The sequence below is a fragment of the Colletotrichum fructicola genome (assembly GCF_000319635.2).
Source record: "Colletotrichum fructicola Nara gc5 chromosome Unknown KSG_Nara_v1_contig01, whole genome shotgun sequence".
Classification (NCBI taxonomy): Eukaryota; Fungi; Ascomycota; class Sordariomycetes; order Glomerellales; family Glomerellaceae; genus Colletotrichum; species Colletotrichum fructicola.
The window spans coordinates 3,529,832-3,556,477 of NW_027094051.1; the positions used below are offsets into that span (position 1 = coordinate 3,529,832).

Below are 26,646 nucleotides of genomic sequence, written 5' to 3' on the forward strand. Positions count from 1 at the left end.
TTTCTCGGATGTGAGTAGTCTGTGGAGTAACAGACTGATGATGATCTGGGACCTAGAACTTGTAGACGGAGGGGGTGTGGCTGACAGAATCCCCATCAGCAAGGTAGGTATACCAAACAGAAGGCGAATCCAACCAGTTTACGCACGTCATTACCTATCGCTTCCCGAGGGGGCAGGGCGTCTACTGGTTTGTCCCTCTCTGTATGCCCGTTGTTGTGCAATGGCGGCGACTATGCAAGCAGTCAGCCTCGTGGAGCCGTGTTACGTGGAACCTGGCTTCTTCACCTTCTAGTTGTTGGAGAAGAGGTGCGTTGAGGAGGCGAGGAGGGGCGTGTTGTTGAGGCGGTTTATCCGTCCTTTTCGTCCCGGGCGCTGTTGCAGAGCTGGGGTTTAGATGTGGAGATGTGTGCAGATAATGGTGCGTTTACCTAAAGGAATACCGGTTGCGTATTGTTATTGTAATAGGTATTTTGATACGGCGCGGTTGCGTAGTTCCTCTCGTTGTACCTATCTCCTTGTCTGTGATATTGGGACCCTCTTCAGAGCGGCATATGTCGTGCATGACGGGGACATGGGATGGGGATACGCGAAATCTGATATTAGGAATTGGAACGAGAGATTCTACGGGGGCCACAGTTATGGATTTGTGGTGTGTTTGAGAGGAAATGATCGTCTTGTTGCAGCTTTTGCATGGCAAGGTGTAAGCACGTTGATGTTCGTTAGGTGTTGCTGGTGACATGTGGGTGGGATTTTGATGTCAGGTCTGGCGCGGGTTGGGTTGGTTTCCGGGTTCCCCGGGGGGCCAGGGAAGGAAGGGTGGTATTGACGGAGACGAGGAGATACGGGGTTTGGGTTGGGTGGGTGGTCTGAGATGGGGGATGTGATGGGTTTGTTTGGATATCGGAGATGTGAGAGGCGATGGGTTGACGGGAGCGTGTGCGTGTTAGTTAGCTGAGTGGTGTTGCGAGGTTGCGTGATTGTTATTCATCAACTAGCTGGCGTAGATGCGAAAGGGACCTGTGACACGACGAGAGAGCTACCCAGAGCGATGTAACGGTCGCGGAGCAAGCTGTGAATATAGGCGGCATGGATTTTTGACAGGTCTCACGGTTCAGAGATGGAGGCGTGGAATGGATGGAGCGGGACGGATTCTGTGTGTGTGTGTGTGTGTGTGTGTGTGTGATGCATGTTGGATGGGGGGCAGCGGCGGTTGTTCTAGCCCCGCTTGACCGGAGCAGAGGCCGTTCGAATTGGTGGTGTGTACATGTCATGATGCAGTCTGCCTCTTCGGGGCCAAGGGACTTTGGTGCGCTGCCCATTTATTCTTCGCTGTCGAAGCCGTGGCTTGCATCAAGAGCGCCGTGTGAGTGGCAGAAGTGCAGATTGCGAGATTCTGGGAAGCGGGGGAAGGGGGAGGGGACGTTGGCGAACGATGGAGACGGGGCGTCGGAGGGAGGGAGGCAGGGTTGCACGGCGTGAGAGGTGTTGATGGATCAGATTTGCAGAGGCTCTTTCTTGGTGCTCTGTGAAGACGCGAGGCGTTGGTATTTCGTTGATGCTACTACATGTGGTGGAGGCCTGGACTTGGACGAGGCATCGTCGTTTAGGGACGCGCCGCTGCGGAGCTGCCGCGCCCGGGGATAGAGGGGATGGATGGATGGATGGATGGATGGGGGTTTCTTATCACATGCAAAAACATTGCTGTCTCCCGTACCTCCCCGGTCAAGATTAATCTATCACTTATCCTGTATGTAAGAAGGAAGTGGTGGTGGAGGTGGAGGCGGGCAGCAGGAGGGAGCCGCATATGCGGGAGAATGGGTGGATGGATTGGATGCACGTCGTCTTGTTTGGGTATAGAATGGGCTTGTTATTGACAGTGTGCGATTGGGGGGCTTGGCTGGTTGGTTCGCGAGGCTGCGGCGGCCCAGAACGACCACCCCTCCTTCGCCTGGCGGGGAGGGGGTGGATGGGACGCCTCGATGCTTCTTGTCTCCTTACGTGCGTCTCTCTTGTCTCTGTCTTCTTTTCTGATTGATTGGCCTGCCTCAATGTATGGTCCCCGTCACCAATTCGTCAGGGTATCATCAGCACGTTATCTCTACAGTCCGAACCAACCCACTTCTACACCAAGACCTCGCACCCACTACCTGGCCCCCCGCTCAGCTGCAAGGCGGCCGATCAGGCGAGTGCTGACACGTACCTACGCGGTACTCGAGGTGAAATGAAGGAGGTTGGCAGCGGTAGTTGAAACGATGCGGACGGGGGCGTGATTGATGGCGGGCGGGTTATTGTTCTTTTTGGTGTTTTGTGAAAGAGATGCCCCGCGGGCTTGTACACCGGCTGCACGGTGAGCGAAGCGGCGCGGGTTCTGGAACGGCCGGGGGCGAGTTCTCGGTCAGGAACGGAGGTGGTGGGTGGTGTTGCGGCCGGAATGGCGTGACGAGGGAGGATGAAGTGGTTGATGGAGGTATTGCCGCGGAGGACGGACGGATGGAGTTTTGGGCGCCGTGTCGGATCGGGAGTGGTGGCCTTTCTTTCTTTTCATTTTGTAATTGTGGCATCACTCTTCCTCCTCAAGACCGAGTTGGTGACAGGCGTTTTGAGAGGGAGCTCAGCTGTCCGTGGCGAAGGCGACCTCAGGGGGGATGCGGAAGCTGGCGCAGAACATGCGCTTCTTGGGCGCGACGTCGCGGACGTCGTAGATTGTCATGTCGCCCTGCTTGTCCGCGTCGCCGAGCTTGAAGCGGACGCCGAGCTCCTGGTAAACGCGGTCGAGGATGTCATTCAGGGGCACCTCGTCGTCGGACTTGAGGGCGAAGCAGTGGACGTGGACCATGGGCAGCTTGGTCGAGGTGTGCGGCTCGAAGAGCTTCTCGTGGCCCGCGTAGATGCCCTTGTAGTGGTGGACGAAGGTGTAGGCGGAGGCGGGCAGGTTCATCACGAAGTGGGAGATTGTTGGCGGGACGGGGATGCGTTTTGGCTCGGGGGGAGGGTTTTGGGGTTTGCTTCTGGACTGTTTGGGTTTGATGATGGCGGCGTCGCCGCGGGTTGAGGCGGAGTAGACCTCGTGGACTGCCTCTTGGATGAACTTGCGGCCGTCCATGTTGTAGGGCCGGACGTATTGTGATACCTGATGGATTGGTTAGTTGAGACACGTCGTATAGGGTGTTCGAGAGACGAGCCTTATTCTTCTCGACGGCGGCAGTGAGGTACTTGAAGCTCTCGGGGTTCATGTCGTTGGCGAAGACAAAGACACCCTTCTTTCCCGCCGGTACGGCGAAAGGTCCGATGCCAGCCATTACATCGGCGACGACCTCGCCCGGCTGGAACATCTTGATGAGCCTGGTGTGTTCGGGCTCGAGCTTGCTGTTCCAGTAGACTTTGGAGTAGTCGAACTGGAAGACGCAGTCGTTCTCCTTGACCTCGACGTTCATGTCGTCAGGTCCACTAAGAACTTCATAGCCGAAAGTCCTAAACTCGGACTCGTCGCCGACGTTGTCGACTTTGTTGATGACGGTGCGGATTTTGGGGTTCTTGTCGAGGATGACCTCGGCGATGATCTTCTTGTAGGGGAGATACCGGTCCCGGAGGTTGAGGTGGGCTGGTGTGGTGAGTGATTGCATCTCGCGTGAGTCTCGTGAAACTTACCAACGTGACCGGCTGTGTTGAAACCCACGGGAATTTCGACGTGAAGTTCTTCAGGGAGGATGGAGGTCATCACGTCGACTTTGCCTTGAGTCAGCTTGCATCCCAGTCGACACCCAATTTCTACTCACGATAGCTCCAGTAATCGTAATCGAGCTGCAACTCATACGGGATGACATCCAGCTCGCCGCTCTTAATACCCTCCTGGAAGACAGGTCCCCATGTCGTCGGTGCTGGTTGACCGTGTTAGTCATACCCCTCATTCACGAGCTCATCGAGGGGGAAAATACCATCATGCTTCACACCTGGACGCAACAGGAGGCACTTCAGACCAGTGTTTACAGGATCAGAGCGGCAAGAGTCCAGACGGTCCAGGTCTAGAAGCTCCTTGGACTTTTCAAGCTGCTTGCGGTACTTTGAGATGTTGCGGTTGTCCTTGACAGTCGCCGCCGCAAGCTTCACCGTTTTGGAGAAGAGCGAGCGGTCCAGAGACGTAGCCGCGCGGGCAAGAGGCACCCGGAAGCTTATCATCTCGTCAGAATCAGGGGTCTATCTAGGTATTAGTCCTTCCGTTCAAGCAGCGACCGTGCAAGAGCGTTACTTACTGCCATTTTGATGAGTCGATGGAGGGGGGACGATCATGGAGGGGCAAGGCTGAGGAAAATTCCGTTTAGGGCTGAGGGACAGGGGTCCTTGTAGCGTGTGGCGCATGTGGCGCAGACACGAGGCTGTCCTCGAATCTGGGCGCGCTTTGTGGCCCGAGCGCCAAAGCGTGATGTCACTGAAGCTCCACGATGTAAGCGTCATTGATGATTGGACGAGAGGCATCAAGGGATGGGATAGCATCTGTCGACTCAACTCTATCCACGAGACTGGATTGATGCTAAGTCACTTGCTCAATGTTATTCGTTGAATTCTGAGTAAGAATCCAGCGGCATGGTTCTTTCCGTTTGAAGGAAGTTTGTTCTGGCGCGTACATGTGGCGACGACTCAACGGTCCCTGGCTGAACTGAACCTTCTTTTCACTTACACACCACCAATCACCGTCCACCTCGCAAACCATGTCGAAGAAGAGAACGTTAGACGCGTTCTTCGCGCCGAGTGCGAAAAAGACGCGAAAGGAGGATGAGACCGTCGAGGCTGTACGTGTTCTCAGGCTGTGATGTTGCAGAGGCTAACGGACTGCCAGGTTGGAAAGTCAACTCATCCGAATTATCCCTGTCCCATCGTAGAGCTAGCGCCTAGCATTAGCAAAGAGCTCTCATCTCTGCCAGCACGTCCGGGTAAGGAAATCAACGACCAGCCGGACCTTGACTTGCTCTACTTCGAGCCATACGTCCCGTCATATCTGGCGAAGGATCTCTTCGAGTTCCTCCGGGCAAAGCTCCCTTTCTATCGGGTTGAGTACGACATCAACAGGGGCGGCGTCAAAACTCATATTCGCACGCCAAGGTAGGTACTCGTGTTCAACAACTCGTCTCGAAAGCCTTTTGACGTGTTGCCAGGTGGACAACGGTCTTTGGCCTCGACGACACAGCACGCTTCGACGAGGATGGGTCAGTCGTAGACGTCAAGTCCGGATTCAAGGTCGAGGACAAGCGCTACGAAAGGTATCCGCCTCGGCCGATTCCCAAGTGTCTCGATGACCTCCGCCGTTCTACCGAGGCAGCGACCGACTGCAAGTTCAACTTCTGCCTGGTCAACTACTACGCCTCGGGTACAGACAGCATCTCGTTCCACAGCGATGACGAGAGATTCTTGGGCCCAGACCCCGCCATCGCTTCGTTCTCCCTCGGCGCAAGGCGAGACTTTCTCATGAAGCACAAGCCCATTCCCCCGGACCCGGAGAACCCTGACAAGCCAGCCCCAAAGCAACTCAAACTGCCCCTAGGCAGCGGCGACATGATTCTCATGCGTGGGCGGACGCAGTCCAATTGGCTGCACTCGATCCCGAAGAGGACCGGGAAGAACGCGGAAGACGGCGGAAGGATCAACATCACTTTCAGACGCGCAATGGTGAAGGATGGAACTGAGAATTACTATAACTACAACGTCGGAACCGGGCCGGTCTATCGGTGGGACAAAGCGATGCGGGAAATGAGGGTATCTTCCGCCAGCGGCCAGCTCAAAGAAAAGCCATGAGAACTCTAATCGGGTATATGTGCGCAATGCCATTGCTTATTTGCCTTTGCGAAACTGTGCGCTTGCGAAGTTGCGGAGCGCCCTCAAGAAGACCTGGTAACCGACGCCCTGGTTGTCAGGCAGGCAGAAAATCTCGGTGAGGCGGATGGGCCAGGGAGGGTAACCGTCGAGGTCGACATAGGGACCGAAGTGGATGAGCAGGTCAGGCTCGGGCATGATGCCCTCGGACAGCTCGGCGTCGATGAGGTCGATGCTGATATCGCGGGGGTGGATCTTGCCCCTCTGGGACATCTCGGCGAGAGTGCGGGTGAGGTCGACCATGGACTCGCGGCCGTCCTCGGCGGAGATGAAGAGGACCTTGAGGTGGCGCGGGTCGACGCTGGCGAAGTCACCGTGGGCCGGGGACTTGAGGATTTCGTCGGCGTGAGGCATGGCTACGGTGAGAGAGGGCTGGTGTCGGCCAAAGTAGGCGCGAGACTTTTGGATGATGGCCTGCTGGACGTGAGGCAGGTAGCGCTTGAGGAGACCTATGAAGGAGTTAGTCGCCGTCGCATAAACGTAGCAAGGAATACGCACCTGTCCGCTCGTACACCGTCAAGACGGGGATTTTGGCGCAAACGCACCAGACAGCAATCTCAGCCGCCTCGCCAACCAGTCTCTCCAGCTCAGCTCCATGTCTGCCGCCCTCTTCCATCTTCAGGATCACGCTGAGGTGCTTGGGCTTCTTCTTCAACCCCACGACGTCGCGCTCAATGTACTCTGGTGTCCGGTGGTGGTAGAACATGACGGAGGAGACATGATAGCACACCAGGTGCCATGCCTGTCGTATCCTAATGTACAGAGAGAATATGGCGTGGATGACGGTGTAAATGAATAGGTGAAGCTTCTGACGAATTGCGCGTCGCAGGCCAAACCGGCCGGGACGAGGAACATCTCCCTCTCGCCATTGCTGTCTCGTGTCTTCCTCGGGTGTCGGCAGGTAGTTCTAGATGCGCAAAGCGTCAGCTGATGGTCCCGCCAGGAGCTCCGGAAAGGGCAGCTTTTCCACGTACGTCGATGATTTTCCTACGGTTCTCCTCGCTGATGACACCATTTTGGTATTTATCGTCGGTCCTGTAGGCCCTGCGATCTCTCGCGTTGAGCGCCATCTTGGAAGGAGGTTGGGTTCTCGGCGGCGCGGTCAGTCAACAGGCGCGGTGTCGGCGGCGTGTGGGAAGCTGCAGGAGGGATGACGGGCGTAAATCTGTTGAGGGAGAGAGAAAAGTCGAGGTTCGTTCGGCCGGCGCAGGAGTCCGCGATGCGCTGATATCAGGCGTATATGTGGTCACTCTGGGGTCGTACGCGGCGTGTATGCGCAGTTTGCCGTTCGTTCTTGGCGGGAGGATGACGACGTCTCGGGGCGAGGAAACTTGTTGAAGCTGGCTAAGTCGGTCTTGTCGGCAGGTCCACCGCAGCTGCCATGGATTTCCAGATGTACACGGTAATACGACATTGGTTGGGCTGGTGGATTCCTAGTGGATGCTGCGCCGCTACGTCCAGCAAAGCTCCCTGTGGCTGAGGGCTCAGCTGAGCTGTGCTGTCCCGATCTTGCACTTTTGGTGGGCTCCGGCCAGGGAGATTAGCGGCCGGAGATACGTACCCGACCTGCCCTGCATTTGACCATCTTAGCCACCCGCTGGCAGCCGAGGGCACGGGCTCCACCCGCGACAAATTGGGCAGACTTTCGGGGCGCTCGACCTGACATGTCACGGCATCCCCGTCCGGGCCATCGGTTCTTTTGCCAAGGTTCAATTTGACTTCCGTCAGTCACGTTGCTTTCCTTCTGAACGATGATGGAGCAAGTTATCTTCGAATTCTCATAACTCATAATCTACCTGAATCGTAGTCTGTTCCGTTGCTAATTCTCGCGTCGTCTCATGAGCTCATTCGTTGCCATTTCATTCGTCTCGTTGGGAACCAAGGCCTCCTAGGATGTCATCACGTCGACATCATCCTCACTGAGCCGCCTTCTTTCCCATCAAGCAGTCAATCTCCTTTCCACCATTCGAGCAGCCAGGGACGTTGTAGTGCACTCCCTCGTATCCCTCGTCGTCCGAGTAGGAAACCGGAGTCATGGTTCCAAAGTCGTACTGGAAATCGAGTCTGTATCCCTCCTCCGTCAGAAGCATCTCGGTCTTGTCCTTCTCCTTGTTCACGTCGCGGTCCAAGCGGCCTGTCTTGTCGATGATCTCTCCATTCGTGGCCTCCATGGCGCCCAGAGCAGTCATGCGGGGGAAGGCTTGCTTGAGGCGGGCTTCCTCGCCCCGGGGCTGGTCGCGGCGCAGCTGCCACTCCTGGGCGCCGTACTTGGCTGCGGTCTCAACCCAGGTCTCGCTAGTCTTCTCGTGCTGGTTCATGGCCTTCTCAAACTTGTTGAACTGACTCTTGATGACGCCCTCCTCGCTCTCGTGGGGGACGATCCAATCAGCATTAGCAAAGATGGAGTACACCAGCTTCTTGAGGCCGCTCTCGTAGTTGTCCTCGGATCCGTTGCGCAGCTTGCCGTAGATGGCAACCCACTTCAGCAGAGCACTCATGAGGCTGCTGTCAAGGTCGAAGCTCTTGGGGCACTCGCCGAGGATGACCGACACGCGCTGGATGAGAACACCGGTCAGACCGGGAGGGGACTCTCGCTTGTGGTGCTTCTTCCAGTCCTGTAGACATGAAATTAGTAAAGCGCATACTGATACGATTGCGGCGACTCACGAAGAACTCATCAACTGCCTTGTTCGCCTGAAAGAGGCTGAGCTGCTTCTTCAACATCAGAAGACAGATGTTCGGGTGATCGCCACCTGCCATTTCGTTGTTGAGATTGCGTTACCGCACCACAAAACTTCTGTGAGGCAGGAAAGATGTTGTGAGTGAAAGGTGAGAAAAATAAGAGGAATGTGATAAAAGGAGTAATTGAAACAGGCTTAGAGCGTGGTTTGTGAAAAAGGGGCCTGACTGTCAGAGGCAGTGAGACTTTTTGTTGTGAAAAAGGGAAGTTTGTTGACGCGGCAAGCCCGAGTTGCCTTTGAATACCTTTTTTGAGGCAGGTAAGATCAGTAGGTAGTTCAAAAACAAGACGAGTGCGGAAGCTTGAAGGCGGAAGGAGAGAGCAAAGCTGTCTTGGGCGGGTCCAGGTTTACGCACTACCTTAGAGCAATATGAAAGGAAAGAGTAAGAAGGAGTTGTGAGGTAGTTGTCAAAGGAGGCAAGAAGCAGCCGAGGCAGTCCAGGGAGATGGGGACAGTTGTTCCTTCCACTCCGTTAGGTATTTAGAGGAGTTTTGCTGGCCAGGCAGTATCAACTCTGCATATGATCTATATCCTACATCTTTCCTATACTCGCTTTGATAGTCGCCGTCGTCGTTATCGTCGTCCATCGTCGTCGTCCATCGTCGTCGTTATTATCGCTATCCCTATCGTCCTCTACTATTCTCATCCTCGTCTAAGTATTGAGTATAAGATACCACGATATAGTTATAAGGAACACTGCCCACATACCGATCCCTGCGAGGTCAAATTGAGTCGCATTCTCAAATGTCCCCATTTTAGGCAGTAATCAGGATCCTAGCCGTTGCTGACGGTGACGTCGCCAGACCGGCAGGTGAAGGCGTACATGGCGACGACCGATAGAATTCGTGACACAGCAACGTCCTAGGATGTCGTGCCATTCTCCAAGGCGTGCTCTATCATCTTCTCTGCCATCTTCTTGACGAGCCCTGCTTTGATCCACTGTCGCTGCTGCTTCTCCTCGGTTGTCAGAAGCCCCTCTAACGAGAGACCGTCCATGAGAGAGCCTGTAATATGTTAGCATCTCCTGGCAATGAGAGCGTTGGACCACCTGCTGATTCGCAATCGATATGTTTCTGAGAATTGAAACGACGGGTGGCGAAAGGTGAGATTACGGAGCACTACTCCAGATGCATGCTTATGATAACGATAGGATATTTTCTCGTCGTCTTGTTTCTCCATAAAGTCGTACATAGTCGCAAAGAACATCAGGACATCCTCTGCAGTGGGGACCGTTTCGGCGCTGGACACGAAGGGTCAATGGAATGACGGTGCCAAGCAAATGTGCAAGTACTCACCGCTCAGGAAATGCATCATTCATAAATGATTGAAAACGGTAGTCCCAGAGAGACCGTGTCTCAGCAACTCCTGACGTCAGAGAGGTTGAGGGAGAGAGTTCGGTTAAGCGCTTTCGCGCACGCTCGAGAATGGTGGACATGTTCTGCTTCATGGCGTTGCGAGACGCTGCAGCTTTGGGGTGGTTCATGCCTGCCGTTCTAGGGGTTGTGATCTGAGTTCCACGGAGAAGCCGAGAATAGGTTCTAAGAGACTGTCCGACGAGAGCCACCAAGAGATTTGTTGAGAAGAGGTTGAGAACGACTTCAAAAGATCCCTTCTTCTCAGATAGAATCAGACTGCCTAAGACTGTAAGGCGTCCTCCCTTGGGAACCGAGGTGTCTTCTGTTCAACTCAACTGAATGGACGGGATGTAGGAGTGAAGGAGACAAATTTTGCATTTGGGTAGGACCTGTCATAGATATACTCGAAAAAGTTTACCGACATCATTCCGAAGGAAGTTGCGAAGGAGGGCAGGTGCACCTGAGCTGGGAAGGAAGCAACGGCTTCACTGGGAAGGCGCAAGTAAGTGCGTCAGCAGAGGTCCTTCCTACGAATACAAACCCCCCGGCTTCCAAAATAAAACGTGAAAGAAGAGCAACACGGTGGAACAGACGATATTTTGGGTTCATCGAATAATTCCAGGAAGCAGCTTATACATGCCCTCACCCTTCCCTTTCCCTTGCGTTTACTCTTCTACACATTTAATTTCGGAACCTCCACGGCATGCAAGGTAGCGCACACTTTCGGCATTTGCTCACGCTTCGAAAATCAGACAACTTTCCTATTCCTGACACAGAAAGACGCCCCAAGAGAATATGTCGGCTGACCGGAAGTTCCCTCGTTTCCTACATATACCTACTGAATTGCGCGTTGCAGTCCTGGGGCTCTGCGACAACGGTACGATGCAGAATGTGGCGAGGGCCAGCCGACAACTACGCGAGGATGTGCCAAGCGCGTTGCCTACCAAGATTATCAGGCTGCTCATGGAAATGAGAAGGCTCGACAAGATGTATCTCGACATTATCAACTTCGACCCCTCCCAAAACGGGAAGTTTCAAAGCCAGCTGTCCAAGAACATGTTCTCTACCTCCTTGCGTACCCTATGGATACAAGCAGATGACCAAATTGTTGCGGGGGTCTTGGGCGTGCTGCAGAAGAATACCCTCGAGGCCTTCGGCACGTCTGGATTGCAGACCTAAAGCGAGCTCCATGGAATGTTGTCGCGGCAAAAGGCTCTCAGTTCGATTCATTTAGGGCCGACCCTTCTACAAGGAGACGTCCTCGCAATTCTCCAAACCGCCCGGCTTGGAAGCATGTCCCAACGGCTCACGAGAATCAGCATTGGAGCAGGGGCAGCTTCATGTAGGTTGCCAGGCAAAAAAATGTGAATATATTTTAATGTTATTCTAGACTACGTCATCTTTGGTGACGCCCTTCCTGCGAAGACGTGCATACTTCTCAAGCTCTTCCCGCTAGAATGTGCGAGAGCGACTTCATGTCAAAGCATCTAGATGTGCCCTCCTCCCTTTACCGACAACCTTCACCCTCCTGGGCAAGGGTTAACCCAAATCATCGCTGTAACTGCAATAGCAAGTGCCTGCCGCGTGTCTATGTACGGGATCGAGCCGAGAGAAGACTCGGAAGAGGATGTGGTAAACCTCTGATGACGCTCAGGGCAATGCCATTTGCACTTGGATGGGTTTCTTGCTCGCGGATTCGATCTGGCTGGAGCCGACTGGCCAAGCTCAGCTTACTTGCAGTGGCCTCGTGACGCAGGGCCTGGCAAAGAACATAGAGTTGAGACCATGACCCGGAGAGTTTCATCGAGGGTAGCAGCGGTTGTCCGGGGCACTCTCGTGTCCAACAGCTAGCTTGCTTTCGAGATGGGAGATCTCCCGCCAAGAATGTTCCGTACTCATCATCGTATCGTATGGAAACCGTTGCCTGGTGTGTTTTGCCAAAGTCCACCATACACTCGTCACTGCTTCATGGCACGCTGCCCGCCTGCCACTTATCCAACAAGCCGACATTCCATTCCTTGAAAACCCGCTCACTCGGCGGGAGCATCTCAGTACTGCTCCGCAGAACCTTCGCTGCTCGAGAAATATCCGCCATGGGAAGATTCACCTCCTGCACGTCCGACGTCATGGTCTCCAGCATCGCGTCCGCTTCATGCTGGGGTATCTCCCGATACAACAGCTTGATAGCAGACCGCTTGCCCTCGCGCCCGGAGGAGGCATACGCAATGTTACTGTTCAGGATCCATAGGTGCAATGAAGGCGACGAATCATCACTGCCGCTGTTCGCGGTCCGGGGCGACGAGAACGTCGGCACCACCACCGACTTGGACGAGCCGGACCGCGAAAGGGTTGCCGTCAGCGACGCAGCGAGACAGTCGGAGCTGCTGGGCGGGGCGCTCCCGACAGCTGCCCGGCATGACACTTGCCACTTGAAGAGAAGGACGGACGAGATGGCGACGTTGAAGAAGCCGACATGAGTCTTGCAGCCGGAGCAGAAAACGTAGAGCATCCGCGGTGGAGGGTCCGCTTCGCCAGACAGGACTGCTGAGCTGGTTTCTGAGCCGGCTTCGTAAGAGGAGCAAGAGAACTGCACAAAGGAGACGTAAGCAAAGGAGATTGTAGAAGCAAGAAAACGCGAGACGGTGCATGTCCCTCTTGGTAATCCCGAGGCTTCCACGGCTCTGGAAGTCCCCAGTGAAAAGAAGAGGGTGTCTTCTCCAAGCCCGCCGAACCCATCTGCGAACAGAGGTTTCAGCAAGCCGGAAGCCTGCCGGGGCAGGAACGACGGAATCGATCTCGGGGCGGAGTATCGGTGACCACATCAGTGAGCGGCAGAGATGCCGATATGGCCTCCTTCTTAATGCCCCGTTCAGACATGTCACTGGAGAACTTGATGGCGAACAGAACGAAAGCAGAGTTATCCACTTACCACGAGTCCCGAGCAGTCGGCTTCAGTAAACAGGAAAGACGTAAGGTCAACCAGACCCACGCCGTTCTGCGCCGCGATGCTCGAGTTGGCACCGTAGCCACGCTTGGCAAGGTGCTCAGGTTCGTGACTATGCTCATGATCCGTCGGCTTGTGGCAGTGCCAAAAGTCCATCATCTCAGCCCAGTTCTCGCTCGGCAGGTCCTTCCACTCCTTTGCCGTACCCTCCGAGACTACCGTCGCCGCGCAGCCCCTGCAAGCCACCGCCGACTCCGGCAGCAGATCGGTTGCCGCCCACGGCACGGGCTCGTCCACCGGCCCGCGTGCCAGCGGCGCCGATGCGTCAGACAGAGGCAGGCGCCATGAGAGGACTCGAGATCCCGGGTGCGGTGCGGGGAGGACGCCGTTCCTGGGCGCGACGACGTTGCCTGGGATGGAGAACGGCGTTTGTGTGCCTGCGTGTGCAAAGTGCAACTTTGAACCATCTGGCGAGACGGTGCCCTGCGTGCTTCTTTCGGCAGGCGAGGGCAGGGTCACTGCGACGGAGAGCTGGCGAATGTTTGCCAGGAGCTCCGCGTAGATGACCGGCGTGTCCTGGGAAGGCATTGTGGCGAGCTTGGTTTGTCGGGGGCAGCAAGGTTTCGAAGCTACGCGCTTTGGGTGAGGTCAGATTTAACCTGGGTGAGGCCCGCGTCGGTGGAGTTTGGACGAACGCCGTGGGGCGAGAGACGCGCCTGGAGATGCCATAGCTCAGCGCACCTACCCCCAAAGCTTGAGCACTGCTTGCTGAGGTGAGGTCCCGCCGTTCTTGCACATTGAAAACATTATAAACTACACAAGGTATCTTTGTTACAACCCGTAATCCCGTCGCCGCTGATAGGTCCTTTCAAAGACAGAACATGGAAAATAAAGAAACCTGGTATCATCAAATATCAAAAAACTAGGTCTCTGGGCGCCGTAACGTCCTGAGATTTGGTGGCCACTGGTGAAGCTCATACGCCGGAGCTGGGGTATTTCCCTGCTCGTCCACCGGTTGAAGTGGCGGATTTCGAATCCCTCTGAGATGAGCTAACTCAATGGGCCCTTCCACATTCTCAGGCTCTCTTCCTTCCTGGCTGACTATTCTCCCTTCATTAGGGTCGACCCTGGAATATGGCGGTAATTCATCATCGACAGCAGCATTGGGATCAACCTCTCGATGGACCGCCGGTTCGTCGAGTCTCCGCAGACGATACTCGGCCACTTCTCCCCGCGCGCCCGCCCTCCTTGCCCGCTCAACCTCGTCCTCGGGCTCTGGTGGGTACAGTTCTGGCCGTTGCAGTCGGTGCCAGATCAACACTGCCCCGACGTAGGCGAGACATCCAAGCATATGGCTGACGAAGGCGCACCACGTCAGGGCTGCGAATGACGACCCAACTGCATGGTACGGAAACACATCGTCAAATTCGTCCAGGGCCGCCTTCGCTTTGTACGCTGCCGCTGTCGTGATGCCTGAAGCGACGAGCAAGGCGAACAGTGCGAGGACTTGCGCGGCTGTCATTACGCGGTAGTGGGATGCGTTGAGAGCGTAGTGGTGTCTCTTGGAGATGATCTGGAAGATCCAGGTGCCCATGTTGATTGCCAGGTAAATTCCGTAAGACGCCAGCGCATCCCGTGTCGAGGTGACAACGTCGGCCGTCGCGAACTCTGCTGGCGATGGTCCCACGAAGCGGCCTTCCGGATCCGTTATTGGGCCGGCTTCCACATTATCCTGCTCCCCAAGTCTGTCTTCAACGTCTTGAATGATACTCTGCAGATCGAAAGCACTGCCGGGCGTTCTGTGTACGCAACCCGCGAGCGCATAGCTGCTGTCGACATATGCCTCCTTGAAGCAGCAGCTACTCAGGAACCAAGTAAAAACAAATGTGCTCTGGCGCTGGCTCTCGGTCCGGCGATATACCGCCGACCACTTTTTCCTTCACGTCAGTGACATGCGCGTTGTGCCGAACAGTGTATACTGACTGTTACGAGATGTATGTCTTCGCTGTTGACTGTCCCACCAACCTGATTGGCGTTGTGAACCCAACCACCGACGCAAAGAGGTATGATGAGTGCTATTGCAACAGCGTCGAAGAAGAAAGCAGCCCATATACACCGCCGCCTGATCCTCCTCTCGTCCTGCTTCGAGAAGATGAATTTCTGGGCGGCGGGTGCTGCATCCTCATCGGCGTGCGCGTCCATCTCCAAAGGATGAGGCGGTGTGTCTGTCCAGACTCACTCGTAGTCCTGAAAAATCAGTAAAGCTCAGAGAGCCACACATACGATCATAATCGTTCAACATGCCCGAGGGAGCCAGACAGAGACGCCCGGCCCTGGACGCGTGTACAACGAACGAGGTGCAAGGCTGGGAGGAGAAGCGCTCTGCGTCGTTGGTCGTCTCGCCCGGGGTCTGGATTGCGCGCCCTTCGACGGCCGCTTCAGTGTATTCGGGCAAGCGGCACAGCAGACGATGCGACTCGCTGGTGCAGCTTCCATTTTGGGCAGCCTAGCCGTCAGCTCTGATAAGTCGGCAATAAAGATCTGCTATTCCCACCACTTGGTGGCTTGCCTCGATTACATTTCATCAAGACTGGGCAAATCTTGGTTTCTTGGAGGCCAAGAATATCTTTGGCATGGAGATCAATGAATGCCAAGTCAATGCAAACACCTTGAAGTGCAGAGTCTTTGAACATGACAGTTGAAGGAAAGTGCAGCAGGAACAGCAAGACGCACAGACCAGTTCACTGGGTGACAGAAGCTCCCCAGTGGCCGTGCTCTCCTCTTCCCAAACAGGACTAGTGTGGGAGCTCCAAGGTCCCTCTCAGATTTCCGAATTTCACCAAGCGGCATCCAAGTCCAACATTTCGATACAACAAGAGCAGCTGAGCGAGACCCCGAATTCCAAAGGTCCCACGACGAATACCCCAAACGTCGTGCTATCGTCTCTTTGTAGCTCCATCTTAGCCAGAAGTAACGCCAATTCCCAAGTCCAACCATCGAATCCAGACCGCAATCATGGCGACACTCGGAGGCTACTTGAACAGTATGTCACGATCTTCTACTACACCTCTCAGGCCACGTTCCTACATTTGCTAACGTACTCGGAAACAGAGAAGGTGCTCATTGTCACAGTCGACTCGAGAATCCTCGTCGGCAACCTCGAGGCCGCAGACCAAAACACAAACCTCGTAAGGCACTCTCGTTCCCCGGCGCTCGCTCTCTCCTCCAGCAGCCGGCTAACCAAGTCATGCGCCCAGGTCCTCAGCAATGCCCAAGAGCGCGTGATTCAGACCCCCGAGAGCGGCGAGCCCTCCGTCGAAGTCCCCCTCGGCCTCTACCTCGTGCGCGGCGACAATGTCTGCACCGTCGGCCTCGTAGACGAGCAACTAGACGAGAGCATCAACTGGACTGAGGTCAAGGGATCCGCCATTGGAGGAACGAAGCACGTATAGACAGGCGAAAACTACGACGAAGGGACAGCATGGCATCTGAGTCGAAAAGCAGGGATTGGTTTTCTTTTATTTAATTGCGAGCGGGATACCCGAGTATTGGGAAGATACGAGCCTGCCAGATGGAGGCGCGCAAGACACACAAAATCACGGCGTTGAATATTTTCTGGGTTGGTAGAGAATGATCATTTGGGTTCCTAAGGGGTATGCGCCTGCCTTTTTCTATCCAATCTCCATGCCAGTCTCAATGCTGTTGTGCTGACACCGAAACGAGAAGCCCCCAAAGACAGTCAGGGGTCGTCGCATTCTCTACATTTCAACCAAAGATCCTCTTCATCAGATCATGCGCGAACAGCTTCTCGCCGGGAGACTCGACCATCCTGTTGATCCTGTTGCCTCTGCTGTAGCTGAGCCACCCGCCGCAATCGCCCGGCACCTCGGCCAGGGTAAGGACGTCGACGCCCTCGCCGGTAGAGTCGCTCTCGAGGGCCGCCTCGGTGTACTTGGCTCTGACTCTGCGGTCAATGATGTGCATTCCGCGCGTCCACTGGCCAGAGGTTTCGATACGGATGTCCTCAGGCTCCGCGACGGGCTTCCACTTAGGGTCGGACTGTGTAATGAGGTACCAGACGGTGAGAGGGTCGTGGAGGGAGAGGCCGGGCTCCTCGCCGTTGCCCTCCATGGACTCAACCTTCTCAAACGTCTTGGACATGAAGTGGTCAACCCATTGACCAAGAGGGCTACCTGCCTCGACGATGGGCTTGATTTGCTCGGTGAAGAAGTTCTTGTTGAGCAGGTGGGGCGTCGTGATGTCGAGGGGGAAGAGGGTCAGCTTGAGCTGCTTGGACAGCTTGGTCGGGTAAGGCGGGAGAGATGACTTCTCCTTCGAGATGGGAGGCATGGTTGAGCGGGGGTTGGGGGAGGTCAGGGCGAAGACTCGGGCCGCCGCGACGGTATCCGCAAAAGTGTTGAATTCACCAACGGGGGTGATGTTTCCCTCAACATGGACGGCACCGCCCATGACGCACAGCTCCTTCACACGGAGGAAGGTCTCGGGGTCCTCAGCAGCGGCGAGGGCGACGTTCGTCATGGGGCCAACGACGCAAATGGAGATGGTGTTGGGAGGGTTCTCCTTGAGGATGCGCAGAATCTCCTTGTGAGCGACCTGCTTGGCTGGTGTGAAGTACTGGTTGAAGGGAGACGGGTCGTGGTCAACGTCCTTCTCTGTGTGGAAGAGTGCCTTCCATCTGTCATCGGGGGTGAGGTTGGGATGCTTCTCATGGACGCCGTGCAGACCATCGAGGCCATCTGTGTTCGTTAGTGTTTGACATAGCATTTGGTACGCGGTGTTCCTCACGGAAGTAGTCGGCTGCCAGCTCATCATCCTCAAGAGGATGTTCTGCCCCGACAGCAACAATAGGCTTATAAGCCCTCATCGACTCAAAACCCTCGGGCTTGCCGTTCTCCTTGCGCCAGGCTAACTCCTTCTCCAGAACATGGAACAGCGCAACCGCGTTGCGTAGACAGCTGAGATTCGTCAATACCGAGAAATCGACGGACACCGGGATGCATACCTCTGAAGAGGCACGTTGCCGTATGTAACTGAAATCATCATGACCTCCAACTCCTCAGGAGAGGCCGCGAGGGCCAAGAGCATGGCGAGAACATCATCAATACCTAGCTTGATAATCAGCCTCACTGTACGTCTTGGTCTTGCGTTGGGGGTTGTTCTCACCAGGGTCGGTATCGATGATCACACGGTTCTTGGGGGCCATTGCTAGGGATGTTGGGTATACTATTGTTACTTTTCTTTTTCAGATGAAGAGACGAAGTTGTTTCGTCTCAAGTCTGACGGTTTCCGACACGATAATAGACAGTATCTTGAAAGGGACCGTTGAATCGTTATACAAAACCGGATCCGCTGAGTCAGGCGGAGTTCGACGGATATCGGCGGTGGGTTATGGTTGACGGAGTTGTCCGGCAGCGATTCTTAAATTCCTAACAGTGAGAGGTTCAAAGCTCTCTAGTTCGTCGTCCCGCAAGGGTTTTCTCGCATCAGTTACGGCGTTGCATAGAGATTCGGTAGGCGACGACCCCTCATTCCTAACTCTTCCTAACGTCGATGGTGGGGTTTAGTGGGAATCAGCGTCCTGGAGAGGGCCGCTAAGCCCCTTCAGGCGAGCGCAGGTGAGCGATAAGGGACAGCTGGCCCAGGCACCGCTGTCGCAGCTCTCTTATCGGTGAAATGGGATCTGACATGCGGCAGGTTGCAACTCAAGGTTTCCAACATTGGATGAGGCGCGGGAAGGAAAGCCTCGGGAGCTATGGAAAGGAGCGAATTGGTGTCGCACACACGTGAGCCTGTCCATGGCTATTTTTACTTTGAACTTAAGTGATGGCTAGGTATGATGTACGCAGTAGTGTTTTGTTCTCCCTCTGTTCTTGGGTCTTTCTCGCGCGAGGCAAGAGCCGTCCCTCGGCACCCGATTGCCTCCTTCTTCAGCAGGGGAGCTCCCCTTCCCGGAGTTATCAAAACGCCGCCTATGTGCTACATCCAATGAGAAGCTCGAGAGTAAGACGATCACGTGTGGGCAGCTACCTCAGTCCAGAGGCCACGTGACCTCCGCGACCTCTGCAGCTTGCAATTACTCCGAAGCCCGTGCTTGGAGGACGGATCCTAGCGTCCCGGAGGTCCCTCAGCCGTGGAATTGCGAAGCTGTCACTTTCAAGGTGGCCCAGGAAATTACATAACAAGGCCCTGGAGAGATAACCTCATCCTGTCCACTTCTCCAGCTCAAGCTCTGGAGAAACAACAAGCTCGACGATCGGTCAATGCGACTGCCTCAAGGTGAGTGACAATTTTTCTTCGCTTCAATCCAATTGCCTGTTCAGCCTTGCGAATCACCAATTGCCTCCGGTTATTTCTTTTTTTGCTACGCGCAAATTGGCCTGGACACTTCTCTCTTGCCGGTGTCTTCGCCTCCCGCTTCAACTCAGCTCTCCGGCCAGACCAAACACATCCCTGGGGCACCTGCGACCTGCGGCAACGACACCAAACCCGATTCGTAATTCCCACTCTTGGGGATTCGGATGCACACCGGGTACGGTGCAGCAGCGCAGCAACAGGAGCATCAGCAGCAGCAGCAGCAGCTTTTGCGGCGGTCGGGTCTTGAATCCGTGACGGGACCCCTTCCCTTGCCCGAGTCCTGGTCTGTCAGAAATCCCCATTGCTGGCACCTTAGTGGACTGCTAGCACCAAACTGGACCACCGGACGACCACACCCATTGGCGCCCATTGGATATTTGCTGAGAAGCCACCTGGTAACTTTTTTTGCCTGCTCCTTGCTCTTGCCAAGCTACCTGGCATCTGAACACGACATCCTGCCAGTCTTTCAATCGCGTGGTTGAAACACCTCTTTCATCACCCTTTTGCCTCTCTTCCCTTCTTCTACAATTTTCACACCTTCCCGCCCCCATCACTTCTGCACATTATCTGCATCGAGCCATCAATTGTTGCGCCCGATTGCATCCCTCTGTATGTGCCCATCTGCACCTGCCCCAGCTACCCTGGATGAATGCATCTACTCAAAGCTTAACTCAAATCTTGCCCTGATGCTAACTTCACATTGAACAGACATCCCATCCTCTCCGCTTCTTCAACATCCGTGAAGCACGAAGACACGCCTTGTGTTATCTCGGCATAGGTTTCGGTATTGCTCCGATAACCCACCGTCTTCGATCGCACCTTGCGAGCTTAATCCACAAACCCCTTAATATCCATCGCAAAGCGAGTGCCTCGAGCCTCCAATACCAGTCACAATGCCTACTTCCGAGTTCCTCACGACCCAGACTATGGGCGGATACCTGGTGGTTCTTGCTCTGGCTGGAGGTCTGACCTATTACTACATGGCCGAGAAGAACGGCAAGCAGATTGCTCCCAAGGGAGTCAAGCCATACGTCGAGCCGCGCAAGGAGAACAACGCAAAGAAGGCAAGAAAGGCTGCCTTTGCGTCACAAAAGCCTGCAGAGGACAAGGCCTCTTCCACCGCCAACGACTCATCCGCTTGGCTGAGCAACGACCCTGATGAGAAGGTCGACAACAATGACTTTGCCAGAAGAATGGCCGCCGCAAAGGAGGGCAAGAAGTTTGATGGCAAGTCTTCTGGAAACAAGGAGAAGAAGCAAAAGTCCGTCAAGCAGTCCCGCGCTGTCGAGAAGCCCGTTGAGGTCGCCGAGCCGGAGCCCGCTCAGGCCCCTGCCGTCGAGGCTGTTGAGGAGTCTCCCGCCGCTTCCCCCGAGGTGGCGCCCGTCGACGCCAGCGGAGTGAGTGACATGCTCGAGCCCACCGCCGCCGGCCCCTCCGTCCTCCGCCTGACTGGCACCGAGGAGAAGGCCACCAAGCCCAAGAACCAGAAGGTCCCCGAGAAGGCCGAGACCAAGAAGCAGCGCCAGAACCGCCAAAAGGCCGAGGCCAAGAAGGCTGCTCGCGAGGAGGAGGAGAAGGAGCGCAAGGTCAAGCTCGAGAAGCAGCTCCGCACCGCTCGCATCGCCTCCGGCACCCCCGCCAAGGACGGCTCCCAGTTCATGGCTGCTGCCAACGGCAAGAACTCCTGGACCGCCGGCAGCCCCAACGGCGCCTCCACCAACGGCAGCTCTGCTGCCGTCCAGCCTCTCGACACCTTCGACGCTCCTGCCCAGAACGGCACCTCCGCCGCCGCTGCTCCCGCCCCGGCCTCCGACAACTGGATCTCTTCGCTCCCCTCCGAGGAGGAGCAGATGGAGCAGCTCAAGCAGGAGGATGAGTGGAACACCGTTTCCAAGAAGTCCAAGAAGGCCAAGAAGGAGGTTCAGGCTGCCGAGCCCGAGGTCGAGGCCCCCGCCGCCGCCGCTCCCGCCCCGGCCCAGTCTCGCCCCATTGCCCAGGCCGTCCAGAAGCCGGCTGCGTCCAACGGCAAGACTGCGAAGCCTGCTCCTTCCTACGGCTCCTTCTCCGCCCTGAGCACCCAGGAGGAGGAGTGGGACGTATAAACGGTCACGCACCCTCATTGTTCTCCAGGACATTCCGCTCTAGACGCACGCTCCTACATCATATCCCATCATCGGGCGTCGTCTGACTGTCACTTGTTATTTTAACTGTACAATACTTCTTCCTGGAGTGCGGACCAACGAAAAACTCTCACATGCATCCCCTTTCGACGTCATGGAGGGGCGCCGAACTCGAGTCGATCGCGTCCGCGCAAGGCGGAGGCGCGGCCGGGGAAGGCACGTGGCTTGCCATCGGCCTATCGCGCACACATACAAAAAAGATCTCAGCATCGGTATGGGATCTGGAGTTGGGGGACATTGGCCAGCGGGCTAAGTGATTTGCACATGCTTTTTTCGATTTCTCTCTCTCTCTATTCGGCTTCGAGACCTGACGTGTGACGAAGCGGGGGATGACAACGACAGATCACGATGTCGATGAAGCCAGGAAGTTGGGTCTCGGGGCGAAAGCGAACAAAATGGAACCTCTCTTAGGGCAAAATTGGTTGAATCACATGGGAAACGGCCATGGCACGTCTGTCGTGTTGTGTTTAGCGCAGATTCCCGCAAGATACTTTCAATAGGTTTTTTTCACCCCGTTCTATGTCTCGGGCCATGCATGTCTTTCGTTGTGAACATCACTTTTCCGCTGTGACGACTGGTGGCTCCTTTGAATGTCTCTCTCCGGGATCCTGCCGGTTGGACGTAATGAGCTGCGACCCCACGTTCATGCGATCCACGCCCAGTCCCGTGACGACATGCTCTACGATTTTTACGCGGGATATGGCTGCGCTCACCACGAGTCGACGAGACTGGGGTAAGCTGTCTTGTCTAGCATGTGAGAGAAGCCAGTTGGCGGAGGGACGGGAGTGGGAGTGGGAGTGAGCTGCCGTGCCGGCGCCTACGTGTGGGGGGCCACGCGCGCGAGATTGACTGACCGCCCCTTCCCGATGGACGATGGTGATGGCCGCAGTCGATCTGCGAGATCTTTGGGGTTGAGACATGCATGAGCCGGGCTGATGCGGGTTGTAGGTTATAGGTTGTGTGGTGTGATGTTGGTGCAGCGGTTGTTTGGTTTGGTCAGTTGGACTGGACTGGCACTGCTCTGCGAGATAGGTGCATGGAGGCTAAGGGAAGTAGTTTGGCAGTAGCGGCTGTACAGGCTGGATTTTTGGTGTTTGTGTCGACCTAGATTGGCGGGGATTGAGCGGAGGGCGGGAGGATGGATGGGCGGCTGCGGAGGTTCGGGGACCGGTTGGGCGAGTGGGGACGGGAGGTTGGCGGCGGCCGGTGGTTGTAGTCGGACTTTTGAGACGTGTTTTCAACGGAATTTTGGGATTAATGGTGGGTTCGGAACGCACCAACGAACGAGTGGCCGGGTGCGTGGGATGGGGAGATGTGTTGTACAGGAGACGGTGTCGGGGGTGGAGCCGTATATTGCATACGACGACGACGGGTGCTTGGGGAGGTTTTTTTTGGGCCTTGGGTGAGGGATTTGGACTACATCCATGGTTGCAGGATGATATCTCAGAGGTAGATATTCAAGACGAGAAGGGAACTGAGCTTTGGTTGTCCAATGTCTAGTTCGTTTTTACTTAGACAACTCAATAAACCCTGTGCACAGAAAGTTACGCAGACAGCCTTTGCACTGCATGCAATTTTACCACCCTCCCATCATCATATCCAGCACTTCGCTGACGTTGGGAGTTCCGCGTTCGCTTTGGATATCGGCATTGTTTTTCCCTCCCGGTTGCTAGTCGCGACGCGGAAAGATGGGGGAGGGGGGTCGTCGCAGCATCACGGGCCCCTCCTCTGGAGGAGGAGGGAGGATCTACAGGGTTTCGTTAGATGACGGGATCGTGCTAAGTTTATTTTTACATTGCGTTAGGTTACGAGATTTTAGTGAGATCTCTGCTTTTCTCTCGTTCTCTCTCGCTCTCATTTGCATGGTCTTGGCACGCGGGATTACGCGCCGTTTGTTTCCTCTCGCCGTCCGAGGAAAGAAAGGAACGAGGCATTGCTTAGAATTGGCGAGTGTACGTACGCCTTGCTGCAGTATGTGTAAGTCGTCTCTTGTTTTTTCATGTTGGGAAAAGAAGGTTCATGGGATTCGCGAGAGATGGGCGGGTTTAGTGATGTGGTTCGTTCAGCCGTAAAGGCTATTGAGGAGGCTCACGGGAAGGAAAGTAATCGACTGGTAGGCTGCCGCGGGAAGAGCATGCATTGTGAAGTGAAGTGGTGCCGATGAAGGTTGCGGCGGCAGGCGAGGTTGAGATGGAGAGGAGGGGGGCCGGGTAAAGTTGCTTTGTGTTGGCAGGCATGGCATTGACAGGCGAGCGAGCAAACGAACGACAGTGATGTGGAGGGTGGGGGATAACACGATGGGATGGGATGTGTGTGATGTTATCCTCAATGCGCTTCCTTTCTCTTCTTCTTTTTTCGCCACAGGTTGTCGTTGGTCGAGACAGTAGTGGTTTCTTGAAACCTTCGTCATCGTTCCCCAGGCTGTCGGTGATGGACGTCCCATGACGATTGCACAAGAATGATGTATTCCTCGCTGTGCTCGAGGAACGCCTTCTGTAGATGATCGACGTCTAGAAGAAAAAGGATCGACGTTGAATTCCGAGGAATCGACTGGCTAGCGCGAAACGCATTGTGACATCGATCATCTGTAACCTCTTTGAACGGCGTGGGCTAAGGATTGTCTAAAATGGCATGCGTCTTGTCGATATCTCGGCGAATGGGGGATCAACTGGAGGAGGTTGACGGTACGGCGGTACATTGCGCATGGCACGGGTCCTGTTGGTGAGGGAGGGGGATGTGGGAGGGAACCTAAGTGGTGTAGGGGAGGTGTGGAAACGACAGGGCATGAGTATCGATAGGCGTCGATAATATCCCTCCAACGAGGGTCCCCTGTTTGAGGGTTCGATGCGCCCCGAGGTCCCTTCGTTCGCTGTCTGTCAGAAGAGAAGAAAGGCCTGTGCCGACAACACTGGAAACAAGAATGACAGAGACAGATGCCGGAAAAGGTGAGAAGGGAGGAAATGGGAAAAATTAGGTGCTTTGGCGCGCCAAACGCTGAGGCGCACGTCTTGTCTCATATCTCCCATTCCCTTAGCGACCAAGACAAGTCAGGACGCCCCTCAGGCCGACGCTACGCCAGAGACAGGCAGCTCGCGCGGGAAAAGCAGCGAAGGAAAACGTGTGTCGGTGCTAGAAAGCAGGACGTAGAGTGGCCGGCCGCCAGGACGACGCCGCCTCCGCGCGCCCGCGGCGCCGTTCGAGCCGCCATGGGAACGAATGGTCACTGCGGGACGTTCTCGGGGGCGCGGACGGCCGAGAGTGAGACAAGCAACGGTCTGGCTGATAATTCATGGGTGAGTTTTGGGTGGTAACTAGTCCAGGTAGGCGTGTACCGAGCCAAGTTTGGGGTGGAAATTGGGTGCAGAGGAAATTTCATTTGACCTCCTTTTTTTTTTTTTTTTTTCATGCCCCCCTCTAATCGATATCGCCCGACTCTGACATCAATCTTGGCTTGGATGCACTACTGTCGACTGAAGAATGCCAGCGAGCCACTATCGATTGACTGATGGATTGATCGATGCGAGTGGGCGGAGGGGAACGATAGTCTGTCGACGACGCGAGGAATTATCGCCCAGCGCGTGTTGAATGTGTAAGGGCGCGACACGGCGTAAATTGGCCGAGTTGCAGATTCATGACTCCGGCAGCAGCACCCAAGGCCTTGGGCGGGGGGAGCACCCTCGCATGGTGTCACTGGTGAGTGTCGGGCGGGAATGGGTCAGGGATTGAGGCGATGAGGGTTCGGTAAGAGCGCATGGTATTCAAGGTCGAACGCCGGGCCAAGTCGAGGGGGGGAGGGGGCGTTGTCGGGGGGAGGGAAGTCACTGGTACTTGTCAGTGGCTGTTTGTCTGGAGGACGTCAAGTGGTGGATAGCACACACTCACAGCGTACCTGATGGATGATGGATTGCTTGGCCCATTGGGATCTTCTGAGCCCGAGTCGGACAGCTTTGGCGGGCATATTTTGATGTGCGTAACAACATACATGTCATGGACAGTGAGATGCGCACATCTCCCCGGAGACACGGACAGGTGTTGCAGGGAAATCCCGTTCACGCAAACCAAGGAACAGAAGGCATCTTGGCCGGTGCGTTGGCGGAAGATTCGAGGCGGTCGAGGTGGAAACATGTTGGACGTGGAATCGCTGCGCTGCGCTGTAATGCGCGAGGTGCACCAATCCTCGTCCTTCTTGTCCTCGCCCTCGCCCTCGTCCTCGTCCTCCCCGGGAGCACCTCCTCGTCCTGGATACGGGCGACGGGCTGACGCACTGGACAGGCACAGGGCCCCTGGGCGCTGCTTGGCTGCGTACCTTGCCTTGCTCTTGCTCTTGCTGTGCAGGTACAGCAGGTAGGATGTGTTCCAACATCGGTTGCGTACTACCTGATGCAGTAGACAGGTGGTACTGCCCGACATCCGTAGGTGGAAGGTGAGGCGCCATCACCGCTCCCCCCGCGTCGGGTGTCGAGTGTCGAGTGTCGAGTGCTGCTGTCCAACCTCCTCAAACCCGAAAGAGGCAGATGGCGCATGTTGGAGGTGCAGAGAGACGCATCGTGAAAGCAGAAACCCCACACTGCGCCGCTGGCTTTTGCTATTGGCACACGGCGCATGGAGGGCGCCGTATCTGGAAGTTACGGTGCCCTGTCCCCCCAATCCACGATCCTCTCGAGGACGGGGGTCAGGGCCCCTCATCGCTTGAATCTGTGGAGGCCCTGGGACCTGGATGGGGGGAGGAGGGCCACAGTCGCAATCTCTCGCAGACTGCAGTGATTTCCACTGGAATTTGGGGCCATTGAGCCATGCCATTGGCAACATTCATTGGAACCCATACCATAGCATGTGCTGAAGCAGCAAGGTACCTGATACTTTCCCTTCCCCCTCCACCCACCCAGCAGCACCACGACCCGTCCACAGGCACTGCTGCGCTGCTGCTGCTGCACCAAGCCCCATCCCTCCATCCGTCCAGTCCCCGTCCGTCCTCCACCCACTCCCCCCCCCTTCCAGGTTCCTTTCGTTCCAGTGCCAGACCCAGTACGGATACCGTTGATTCGAGCACCGCCAGTGGCAGCACCAGCACCAGCACCAGCGCCAGTACTAGCGACCAGCACTCCCGACTCCCGTCTCTCATTGCGCAAGCCTCTGCCTCCCTTTTTCGAAACGTCGACGTCTCTGCTTCTACTACTCTCCAACAA

The 26,646-nt window shown here is 55.7% G+C and overlaps 13 protein-coding genes across 13 annotated transcripts; 5 read left to right on the forward strand and 8 right to left on the reverse strand.

Annotated features, from left to right (window-relative positions):
- Positions 1–150: 150 nt before the first annotated feature.
- CGGC5_v001023 (uncharacterized protein) lies at positions 151–562 on the reverse strand (the record flags this gene model as incomplete). The annotated part of the gene is made up of 3 exons (XM_066150759.1): positions 151–230; positions 286–372; positions 508–562. 3 exons carry the CDS (start codon positions 560–562, stop codon positions 151–153), a joined length of 222 nt encoding a protein of 73 aa, XP_066009628.1.
- Positions 563–2,611: 2,049 nt separating this feature from the next.
- Positions 2,612–4,256, reverse strand: trm5 (tRNA (guanine(37)-N1)-methyltransferase; the record flags this gene model as incomplete). Its single annotated transcript, XM_066150760.1, has 6 exons — positions 2,612–3,072; positions 3,131–3,601; positions 3,649–3,726; positions 3,777–3,878; positions 3,936–4,194; positions 4,251–4,256. The coding sequence occupies 6 exons, from the start codon at positions 4,254–4,256 to the stop codon at positions 2,612–2,614; spliced, it is 1,377 nt and encodes a 458-aa protein (XP_066009629.1).
- Positions 4,257–4,706: 450 nt separating this feature from the next.
- ALKBH2-1 (DNA oxidative demethylase ALKBH2) lies at positions 4,707–5,787 on the forward strand (the record flags this gene model as incomplete). Its single annotated transcript, XM_032025605.1, has 3 exons — positions 4,707–4,787; positions 4,835–5,097; positions 5,151–5,787. 3 exons carry the CDS (start codon positions 4,707–4,709, stop codon positions 5,785–5,787), a joined length of 981 nt encoding a protein of 326 aa, XP_031877823.1.
- A 36-nt stretch (positions 5,788–5,823) lies between these two features.
- NUS1 (Dehydrodolichyl diphosphate synthase complex subunit NUS1) lies at positions 5,824–6,935 on the reverse strand (the record flags this gene model as incomplete). The annotated part of the gene is made up of 3 exons (XM_032025607.1): positions 5,824–6,314; positions 6,364–6,772; positions 6,840–6,935. 3 exons carry the CDS (start codon positions 6,933–6,935, stop codon positions 5,824–5,826), a joined length of 996 nt encoding a protein of 331 aa, XP_031877825.1.
- An 846-nt stretch (positions 6,936–7,781) lies between these two features.
- On the reverse strand, positions 7,782–8,625 carry CGGC5_v001027 (uncharacterized protein; the record flags this gene model as incomplete). Its single annotated transcript, XM_032025608.1, has 2 exons — positions 7,782–8,480; positions 8,533–8,625. 2 exons carry the CDS (start codon positions 8,623–8,625, stop codon positions 7,782–7,784), a joined length of 792 nt encoding a protein of 263 aa, XP_031877826.1.
- An 842-nt stretch (positions 8,626–9,467) lies between these two features.
- Positions 9,468–10,053, reverse strand: CGGC5_v001028 (uncharacterized protein; the record flags this gene model as incomplete). The annotated part of the gene is made up of 3 exons (XM_066150761.1): positions 9,468–9,610; positions 9,719–9,846; positions 9,902–10,053. 3 exons carry the CDS (start codon positions 10,051–10,053, stop codon positions 9,468–9,470), a joined length of 423 nt encoding a protein of 140 aa, XP_066009630.1.
- A 790-nt stretch (positions 10,054–10,843) lies between these two features.
- CGGC5_v001029 (uncharacterized protein) lies at positions 10,844–11,140 on the forward strand (the record flags this gene model as incomplete). The annotated part of the gene is made up of 1 exon (XM_032025610.1): positions 10,844–11,140. The coding sequence occupies one exon, from the start codon at positions 10,844–10,846 to the stop codon at positions 11,138–11,140; it is 297 nt and encodes a 98-aa protein (XP_031877828.1).
- Positions 11,141–11,927: 787 nt separating this feature from the next.
- Positions 11,928–13,493, reverse strand: CGGC5_v001030 (Uncharacterized protein; the record flags this gene model as incomplete). Its single annotated transcript, XM_032025611.1, has 2 exons — positions 11,928–12,548; positions 12,891–13,493. The coding sequence occupies 2 exons, from the start codon at positions 13,491–13,493 to the stop codon at positions 11,928–11,930; spliced, it is 1,224 nt and encodes a 407-aa protein (XP_031877829.1).
- Positions 13,494–13,827: 334 nt separating this feature from the next.
- CGGC5_v001031 (uncharacterized protein) lies at positions 13,828–15,107 on the reverse strand (the record flags this gene model as incomplete). The annotated part of the gene is made up of 2 exons (XM_032025612.1): positions 13,828–14,835; positions 14,889–15,107. The coding sequence occupies 2 exons, from the start codon at positions 15,105–15,107 to the stop codon at positions 13,828–13,830; spliced, it is 1,227 nt and encodes a 408-aa protein (XP_031877830.1).
- An 813-nt stretch (positions 15,108–15,920) lies between these two features.
- On the forward strand, positions 15,921–16,357 carry lsm8 (U6 snRNA-associated Sm-like protein LSm8; the record flags this gene model as incomplete). Its single annotated transcript, XM_032025613.1, has 3 exons — positions 15,921–15,948; positions 16,017–16,093; positions 16,163–16,357. 3 exons carry the CDS (start codon positions 15,921–15,923, stop codon positions 16,355–16,357), a joined length of 300 nt encoding a protein of 99 aa, XP_031877811.1.
- Positions 16,358–16,670: 313 nt separating this feature from the next.
- Positions 16,671–18,129, reverse strand: CGGC5_v001033 (Uncharacterized protein; the record flags this gene model as incomplete). The annotated part of the gene is made up of 4 exons (XM_032025614.1): positions 16,671–17,662; positions 17,712–17,881; positions 17,929–18,031; positions 18,090–18,129. 4 exons carry the CDS (start codon positions 18,127–18,129, stop codon positions 16,671–16,673), a joined length of 1,305 nt encoding a protein of 434 aa, XP_031877812.1.
- Positions 18,130–19,444: 1,315 nt separating this feature from the next.
- Positions 19,445–20,058, forward strand: CGGC5_v001034 (uncharacterized protein; the record flags this gene model as incomplete). The annotated part of the gene is made up of 3 exons (XM_066150762.1): positions 19,445–19,563; positions 19,743–19,889; positions 19,989–20,058. 3 exons carry the CDS (start codon positions 19,445–19,447, stop codon positions 20,056–20,058), a joined length of 336 nt encoding a protein of 111 aa, XP_066009849.1.
- A 115-nt stretch (positions 20,059–20,173) lies between these two features.
- CGGC5_v001035 (uncharacterized protein) lies at positions 20,174–21,382 on the forward strand (the record flags this gene model as incomplete). The annotated part of the gene is made up of 1 exon (XM_032025616.1): positions 20,174–21,382. One exon carries the CDS (start codon positions 20,174–20,176, stop codon positions 21,380–21,382), a length of 1,209 nt encoding a protein of 402 aa, XP_031877815.1.
- Positions 21,383–26,646: the final 5,264 nt, after the last annotated feature.